We start from the raw sequence: 9,548 nt of genomic DNA, 5'->3' as shown, positions 1-9,548 counted from the left end.
TACCCTATAAAAAATAAGCCATGATTTACCACAAAGAGACAGATTTTGTGTACCAGGAAAACAAATTAAAGGTAATAATAATAAAATCTATACATTTTTTTACCTTTACTGTTTTAAATTCTCAAAAGATCAGGGGCTTTACACAAAACATGATGGGCTAAAGCCCCCCAACACAATTAATTGAAACCACAAGATATTTATTAAAGCAAGGTAAATGTATTTTTCTTTAAAAAAAAAAGTCTGAATCAGTTTAAGAGTTTAGTTAATTATCAAACTGACAGATTTCATTGTACAAATTATTCAACTGAATAAACACAATATAATAAACAATATAATAATATTGTTAAATCCCAAAACTGTAGAAAAATTGCACATTTTTACAACCTGCGAGAAAATTGTTTCATCAATGTATCCCCATCAGAAAGTTGAAAATCATGAAAAGTTCATAGAAACCATATCCTTATTGCTTAAAGTTAGTGTTGTTTACTGTAGTTTTACTCAAAACAATACTCTTAGATTAACTTAAAGGCGATCTTAAGCTTAAAAAAGCTCATTTTCTGATCACGAACTTTAAACAGCTTCTAATGTCTTACTGAGTCCATACCTACAGGCTATAACTAATCACTTATCATGTAGACAGCAGTCTACACAACATACAGGACATTCACATTGATGAAAGATCAGAAGTTATTTGTTACAGAGATGAGGCTGATCCTAGATCAGATTGTAATGGGAGTGGTGATATGCTGAAGTTGTGTTCAGAGTAGGGGCTCAAGGAGGTGGGGGACGATTCAGGTGAAACTTCCAAAGCATCTTCTCTATTATCAGGAGATATGGGACTGTCAGGAGACTCTGAAGGTTCTGTACGTTCTGTCCTGCCTTGCATTATTTCATCAGGGGTTTTCAGAAACCTGTGGTAGAGAAAGAAGATTTGAGGAGCGAATTATTTTACAAACATCTGAGTAATAAAGATTTATCAGCCAGGAATAATAGTGAAAATTAAAAAAAAAAAAAACTTACCGGAAGAGTAATCTCTGCCCAGTTTCTTTTTTGATAATGTTGAGCTTGTAGTAATGGCGCAGTGCTCTTGACATTTTCTCGTATGTCATATTGACTCGGTTCTGCAATTCAAAACCAACAAATGCAAACACTGTTCATGAATTTATGCATTTAGCAGACACTTTAATACAGCAATATCAATGTATACAATTTATCAGCTTGTTTTTTCCTAAACCCCTGATCATACTGTAGCGTTCCTCCGCAAACTGACTTATGGACATAAAAATAACCTAAAAGAAAACCAGAAAACACTGGTTGGCCTCTCTTGGTACCTTGTGGTTGCCCCACAGTCTTGCCAGTCCATTGGGATCCACCACTCTGAAGGTCATTGTGTTCGGGTCCTCCCAGCGGATGAAGGCCTCATACCTGCTGTCCGACAGCAGGTGGTACACGTAGTCCCATAAGAGTTTGCAATCTGATGGAGTGATAAAATTGAGTGATGTTTTAATTTACAATATTAGACGGTTTGTGATAATGTACTTTAGGGATGCATAACGATTAATCGCGATTAATCTATAGCAGAATAAAAGTTTGTGTTTACATCATCTATGTGTGTAAACTGTGTATAATATTATGTGTGTGTGTGTGTGTATATATATATATGTACACACACATAATATTTAAGAAAAATATATATTTATATATTGAGTATATTTATATATAATTTAAATTATACATAAATATACAAATGTATATACTCATGTAAACATTTCTTAAATATATACATGCATGTGTGTGCATTTATCTATACAAAGTTATTATGCACAGTTCACACACATCTATGATGTAAACAAAAACTTTTATTCTGCCATAGATTAATCGCGATTAATCGTTATGCATCCCTAATTTCATACTGCTGACAACACAAACAGTGATAAAATCTGTGTTCTTACACATAACAGTGTCTGGAAAGTTTTTCTTCATAAAATGCAAATTTTACTGTGTAACGTACTGGCTAAACTGCAGTTTGCATTGGTACCAATAGGTTATATATGCACCTTTTTTTTTAATAACAGTAGTCCAATAGCGATATACAGTAAATGTAAATGATATACTTTATTTGTAGGTAATAATAACCTATACAAATCATAATCAAAAGATCAGTGCTGTCTTTGTTATTGTTTTAATTAAACTTCATTTCTATGAGTTAGTAAGTCTGTCTATGATTATAATAAATAAGGTGTACAACAACATGTATGAGTACCTGGAATCTTGCCATTGGCTTCAGATGTATGTGTGGTGTTTGCTGGCCTTTCGGTTCTACTTGACAAATTGAGTGGTTCATCTTTACAGTACAGATCTGAAGGATTTCTTGCCTTGTGTACAGGCACCTGCTGAACAGTTTCCTCAGGACAATGTTGAAAAGGTCCTGCAAAATGTGAATCAAGAGAGTTATCAGGTATCAACTCTCTCTCTCTTTCCGTAAGAGATTTTGTGAACCCTAAAGCTTTTTGCTATACTTTGAGGTGCTCAGTTAACCCAACAATATATTTACAAAACATTTACATTCATTTATTAGGCAGGCCCGGTACTAGGCTTGCTGGACTGAGGGGGTTGTCAGGAATTTTGGGTGGGCAGCCATAACACTCAATGTAAAATAAATATAAAACAAGAGGTTTTACTTTATTTGTCTCTCTTGAACAGAAAATGCTTGATTCTTATTCTGTGTCTACGTCGCAGACATTGATGGGCGGGAGCTAGGGCTGTAACGATTAATCGTGTGTCCCATTAAAAATGCCTGTCTGAAATCGATTCTGAATCGCAAGGCTGCGATTCTTTGATTCATGCACAGCTTGTGCGTATACTACGGCATTTGGTCAGTAGGAAGTCCTTATCAATCTGAAATCATTATGTGTCAGATTCGTTTATAACGTGCATTTAAAAAAGCAACACTTGTTAAACAAAATCATTCAAAATATTCTTTATTATCATGAAAATACCTGAAACAATCTGAAGAACGGCGATATAAATATTCCTGTAGACATTTCCTGGAATAGCGTTTGTAATGCTACTACTTCTGTGCACAAAGGGAGTTTCTTCATGAGAGTGCCCCCTGGCTTTGGGATGTGCCGGGATTTCACCGTAATTCATTCAAATTAATTTATTGAGAAAACGCAAATTTGCACGGTTAATCGTTACAGCCGTAGCGGGAGCTAATACAAATAGCGTTTGCCAACAAGGGATGCTATTTGTGTAAAGAGACACTATTTTTTTTGTGGTTGGCTGAACATTTTTATGGGGGCAGAGGGAAAATCTGGAGGGGTACAAAATCCCCCCCACCTGTAGACCCAAGCCTTGGTATTAGGTAGATACCATTTCCCAAAATGGCTTATACAATTCAATCTATTGTTTTTTATCAGCATGTGTGTTCCTTGGGAACCGGGCCCATAATCTTTTGCCAACACAGTGGTTTAATTAAACTATACAAACTTATTAGGGATGCACCAATACAAAACTTCTTTACCAATACCAATATTCGATAACGTAAAATGACATCTGCTGCCATCAAGTGCAGAGCATACAAACTGCAATTCTGTTGTTATTGTCATTGTCACACAGCACAAGTTCTGATGCATTTTTCCACTCCTTTTGTTTGCCAGGATATTATCTTCTCTGATCATTGGCTATTTTTAAACAATTGTCCGATAGTGAGAAAAATGCTTTTGTCTGCGCCGATTGCGATTATAGGCCGATACAATGGTGCATCCCTACTATATATCAACAATTTCAGGTTTTCTTTGCATCCAAAATGTAAATCAAGAACTGACCAGATTGTATGCCTTGCTGATGCCCACTCTCAACAGATAATGTCGTCTCCTGGCTATGATCTGTGCTCCAGTCAGCTGTTAATTTTCGTGAATTTACAGGACAAACAGGAACAGTTCTGTTAGAAGGAACACATGGACCTGTAACAAAGTTCAAACAGGTACTGTGGGTTAGGTTTAAGATTTATGGTTACAGTTTATTAAGATTTACAGCTGCCATTTCAAAGCAAATCGTAAACACTTTCTTATGTCAATACAATTTAAACTAGTGAATAAAAATAGGTTTTGTCCTGTGTTTTGAAAGTGAACAGGTAAGACTGATTTAGCCACACCCTTTGGCAAAAGCTCTACTTGCTTTGAAACCAGGAAATTCCCTCTTGCATAATGGCATGGGAGCTGTTTAACCCTATAGTGGCCAGTTTGAATAAAAAAGCAGATCTGTATTTGTACAGTACTGTACAGTAAAAAAATTTAACCCTACTCAAAAAAAACTAAAAAATCGAATCAAATGATGCAGGATGACTTGGAAATTCAATTAGGTGTGCTTGATTATGGGTCGAAGCTAAACTTTGCAGGACATTGGCTCTCCAGGACCAGGAATACACACCCCTGCCCTAGAATAAAAGTTTTTTTGACCAGATAATAATAATAATAATTCCTTACATTTATATAACGCTTTTCTCAGTACTCAAAGCGCTTTACATATGAACGGGGGAATCTCCTCAACCAACACCAATGTGCAGCATCCACCTGGATGATGCGACGGCAGCCATATTGCGCCAGAACGCCCACCACACACCAGCTTATCAGTGGAGAGGAGAGAGAGTGATATAGCCAATTAGTATGAGGGATGATTAGTAGGCCAATGGGCAAGTTTGGCCAGGATGCCGGGGCACACCCCTACTCTTTTCCAAGGACATCCTGGGATTTTTAATGACCACAGAGAGTCAGGACCTCGGTTTAACGTCTCATCCGAAGGACGGTTTGCCTGAGCATAGGGGAAAAAAAGGAAGGGAAATCGAGGTAGTGGAATAGAAAAACGCAATGATGCATTGAAATACTGCAATGCACTAATTTGGGAATAATAGTCGTTCAGGAAGAAAATCCAGGACAAACCAAATGACTGTTAATAGTGACATTACACATTATCTTTACTCTATATATTAAAGGTCACATTCTTTCTGTTCCCATTTTCAAACTTTAGTTAGTGTGTAATGTTGGTACAAAACTGTACCTTTTCTGTCACTGGGGCTGTACCCGAAGTTTCTGTTTGGTACCTTTACATGAATGAAAAACAGAATACAATTTTGGGTAGATTACTGTACCTTAAGGACCTACGTTGTTAGAAAAAAGTCAAAATATGTACCCTAGCTGTCAGTGGGGCAGCGCCCTTTAAGAAGGTAATTGTATGGACCATTAGGTACAGATATTCAAATGTTTAGTACCTATATGTACCTTTGAAATACTAATATGTATTTTTGAGGTACTAATAAGCTCTCTTTGGTCCCAGTATGTACCTCTGAGGTACTAAAATGAAATCCTTAGGTGCAAAGCTGTACTTTTTGAAAGGGTACAGCCCCAGTGACAGAAAAGGTACAGTTTTGTACCTTTATTTCTGAGAGTGTATAATAGCATAATACCTGTAAAATGATAAAGCTCAAAATTCACTGCCAGGCGATATATTTTCTTTAATATAATTCCTCTTTCAAAGCCTACAGTGAACGGCCGGTGTGGACTACAGCCCTCTACTTCCTGTTTAAATGATGTCACTAGAACTGTTTTTGACTAAACTCCGCCCACAGGAATACGTCAGTCGCCAGCTAAGCTAACGCTAAGCTAAACTGTTATTGAATCACAACACACTAAACAAACTACACAATCAGAACTCAATACGCATTTCTGAAGGAGGGACTTCATAGGACAGGAAGACATCAGCCCGTTTTTAGGACAGTGAAAACAGCGCTATACAGATAAGTCAACTGTGGGAAAAATACCGCGTTTTTTACACGTAAAAAATGAACACGTTATATTGCCCACTATAAAAACAATCAAAGCTTCAAAAACACAGGAAGAACAGGACCTTTAAATTTAACCTCACAATATTCTATTTTAATGGTCTATTATAAAATTATTTTAAGAGAATAACTGAAAGAAAGTAAACGATAATCGGTCACCTGCAGTCCCATGCGAGCTGAGCACCTGTTGTGGCTGTGTGTTGCAGTTGGTGGTAGGGGTGAAGATGGCACATCTTCTCTGCTGCTTCACATGTTGAAGGAGTTCATAGAGGACATCACCTACACCCAGCACACACTTATTATGAAACGGCATTAACAGAATGACTAACTATAACTGAATAACTATACTCGCACAAACCAGAGCTGGGACAGCGCAGACGGAAGTCCTCTTTGGTGAGAAGGCAAAGTGCCTTTCCATTCATTTCAAATGTCTGGTGATCAGCACGCCTCAATGAATATTCCCTCTGGGCCCAGCGCAGCCAGAGATTTACATCTTCCTTATTCCACAAAGATGGATTTATTCCTGTACGTTAAGAATACACCAATATACAGATCAAATGGTAAACATGGCCAAAAGAGGGAGAATTGAAAGATGCTGCAAAAGGAAAGATTTTTTTAGCTTCTAACCAAAATTGTGACTAACTGTGACTTTTCTAAGGCTGCAATATAACGTACAAGTTATTATGGAATACTTTTATGATATTTTTGTTGCCTGGTTTTGGACCTTGACTAATAATGTCTGTAAAATAAGTCACTCTGTAAACTTTTAAAAATACTGGGTTATTTTCCACCCCAGCGTTTGGTCAAAATGGGACAAGCCCAGCAGCTGGTTACAAATACAACCAGAAAATGTTTATATTTGACCCAACAATGGTTTAGAAGAGCCCAGTTGAAACAACCCAGCATAGGTTAAATTACCACCTATCAGACTGGGCTGGTCTCTTTTTGACCAAATGCTGGGTTGAAAATAATATGATAATAAAATCATATGTGTGAAATTTTTATGTGGGATCATACGTAGTCGTCCAGGTAGCTTGCACAGTTCATCAGGGACAGCTTCGTATAAAGAGGAAGAGCCATTTTGAGGGTCTGAAACAACTGGAGGACTGAAGACTGGGGGTCCGTTACCAGTACAGCTCTGTTCAGGGTAGAGAAAAATAACATTGACTTCAATTAAAAAGTGTGTGTTATAAAATTCATGTAGCCTACTGAATGGTGCATTTTTGACCTATAGACTATAACTTCTACTGGGTTATCTTTAACCAAATGCTGGGTAAAAATTGGAGAGAACACATTGTGGGTTATAAATAAACCTATGTTGGGTTGTTGTTAATTAAACCATGTACACGTTTATTTAATGACCCAACATGTGTTCTCTCCAAAATGTACCCAGCATTAGGTTTAAAAACAACCTAGCAGAATATATGTATGAAAAGTGTATGATAATGGATTTGTATGAATGCATTCAAATGTATATAGATCTGTACTTCTTCTTTTCCATATAAACTAAAACAGCCGTTTTCCTGTATCAAAACATGACCTCAGTGCACACAGCAAAAGTGAAAGTAAATATGAGGCACTTAGTTTTTATTTTCATTTTTGAAGTGACTCATAAATTGCAGATAAAGTAATGTTGTCAAATAACTTACTATATTTTTTAGACACGGCTGACACAAACAAAAATTTATTTTAATAACGATTAATTTATAAAATAAAATAAATATATATATATTCAAGTCATGCTTACATGAGCAGTGTTGTGTATGTATGCGTTTTACGTCGTGTTTCACTGTGGCAATGAATACAAATTTAAATAAATGATCCGATTACACTTTTAAATGCCATTAAGACTGCGTGTCTACCTCATATCTTACCTTTATTAAAGGTGGTGGTGAGGAAGCGTCACTCATGTTCTTAGATTTAGGCAAACTTTTTCAAATATTCGCTGATCAATAACTGATCGTCATAAAAAGCACGTAAGAAAGCATTGATGGACGCTTTAAAACGTAGTTTAGTAAAGCTGAGTTTGATTTTTCTTATGCGGATCGTCTGCAATATGAAGAATCCTTCCGGGAAATGAAAACGAAAGAGACCGGATCCGCCAGGGGGGTGTGCACTTCAAATCTCTTTTACACACTCCAGGAAAAGAGGATTTTACTACCGTAAAAACACTTGTTTCCATGTAGTTAAACCATGGTTACCACAAAATAAAAATGGATGTGCTTCAAAAACCACGGTTAAACTATGGTTACTGCAGTTAAACCATGGTTTCCCAATGTTTAATATACTAAACATATATAACTACAAAAAAAAAAAAATGGTTAATGTTTCCGTAAGGGAATTGGACTATGCATCGTTTTTACGTCATCAGATAACACAATGAAAGTATAGGCTACTGTAACATGCAGGTTGTTCGTTTAACTCTAACACTCTTAAAAAATTGATAATAAAGAATAATAAGAAAATACAGATCAATATGTTTTTGTTTTAGAAACTAATAAAACGTTTATTATTACATTTTCCACTCTGCTCGAGACAATTTGCTTTTTTGTCACAATTTGTTCTAATCAAATGAATATACAAAACCAATTAATTTCTAAACTTTTAAATGAACCAAGCGCGTTATGTTAATCAAAAGACTACTGTTGAGACCACAATTGGTGCTATCTTAACAAATGAATAGTTCATCCCCCCAAAATTGCCCATATTTTACTCTTAAACCATTTTAAGTTGTTTGACGGTTTTTTGTGGGCGGAGCCGTGTTGGGGAAGCTACTTGAAACTGTCGTTAGAGAAGCTACACTTATCAGTAAAATTAGTTATACTGCCAAGCTGAAAAAGTTAACTTAAGTTACTATTAAAAAGTAGCTAGCTACATTAAAACTACTCAGATTTTTTTTACAATTACATAATTATAGTACACATAACTGAATATAATTGTTAACGAACTATAAAAAGAAAAGGACTGCGGGTTTAAAAAATGTAATGTAATACAATAATGATTTCAGTATTGTTTAAGTTTGTGAACTACACATTGTACGGAAGAGGATTAGGGCCACTGGTGAAAAAAATATTTGAATTCTGACTTTAATCTCAGAATTCTGACTTTAATCTCAGAATTCTGACTTTAAACTCAGAATTCTGACTTTAATCTCAGAATTCTGACTTTAAACTCAGAATTCTGACTTTAATCTCAGAATTCTGACTTTAATCTCAGAATTCTGACTTTAATCTCAGAATTCTGACTTTAATCTCAGAATTCTGACTTTAATCTCAGAATTCTGACTTTAAACTCAGAATTCTGACTTTAATCTCAGAATTCTGACTTTAATCTCAGAATTCTGACTTTAAACTCAGAATTCTGACTTTAATCTCAGAATTCTGACTTTAATCTCAGAATTCTGACTTTAAACTCAGAATTCTGACTTTAATCTCAGAATTCTGACTTTAAACTCAGAATTCTGACTTTAATCTCAGAATTCTGACTTTAATCTCAGAATTCTGACTTTAATCTCAGAATTCTGACTTTAATCTCAGAATTCTGACTTTAATCTCAGAATTCTGACTTTAATCTCAGAATTCTGACTTTAATCTCAGAATTCTGACTTTAAACTCAGAATTCTGACTTTAATCTCAGAATTCTGACTTTAATCTCAGAATTCTGACTTTAATCTCAGAATTCTGACTTTAATCTCAGAATTCTGACTTTT

The 9,548-nt window shown here is 35.6% G+C and overlaps 1 protein-coding gene across 1 annotated transcript; it reads right to left on the bottom strand.

Annotated features, from left to right (window-relative positions):
- Positions 1 to 3: 3 nt before the first annotated feature.
- Positions 4 to 7,932, bottom strand: etv7 (ETS variant transcription factor 7). Its single transcript, XM_065282442.2, has 9 exons — positions 7,714 to 7,932; positions 6,857 to 6,977; positions 6,198 to 6,362; positions 5,999 to 6,118; positions 3,828 to 3,965; positions 2,264 to 2,428; positions 1,332 to 1,474; positions 1,021 to 1,121; positions 4 to 911 (listed from the first exon to the last, which is right to left on the bottom strand). Exons 1-9 carry the CDS (start codon positions 7,747 to 7,749, stop codon positions 695 to 697), a joined length of 1,206 nt encoding a protein of 401 aa, XP_065138514.2. The 5' UTR covers positions 7,750 to 7,932; the 3' UTR covers positions 4 to 694.
- Positions 7,933 to 9,548: the final 1,616 nt, after the last annotated feature.

The sequence above is a fragment of the Paramisgurnus dabryanus genome, chromosome 21 (assembly GCF_030506205.2).
Source record: "Paramisgurnus dabryanus chromosome 21, PD_genome_1.1, whole genome shotgun sequence".
NCBI classification, from domain to species: Eukaryota; Metazoa; Chordata; class Actinopteri; order Cypriniformes; family Cobitidae; genus Paramisgurnus; species Paramisgurnus dabryanus.
Note: the sequence above shows the minus strand (reverse complement) of the source record. Positions and strands in the feature narration are given on the sequence as shown.

Bases quoted from the DNA above. Each gene is read 5' to 3' on its own strand.
- etv7 (XM_065282442.2), bottom strand. From the start codon at position 7,749: ATGAGTGACGCTTCCTCACCACCACCTTTAATAAAG. The intron at 6,119-6,197 runs GTTTGTGCGAGT...TGCTGGGTGTAG, and splicing joins TCTGCGCTGTCCCAGCTCTG to GTGATGTCCTCTATGAACTC. The intron at 2,429-3,827 runs GTCAGTTCTTGA...CACATTTTGCAG, and splicing joins TCAGCAAGGCATACAATCTG to GACCTTTTCAACATTGTCCT.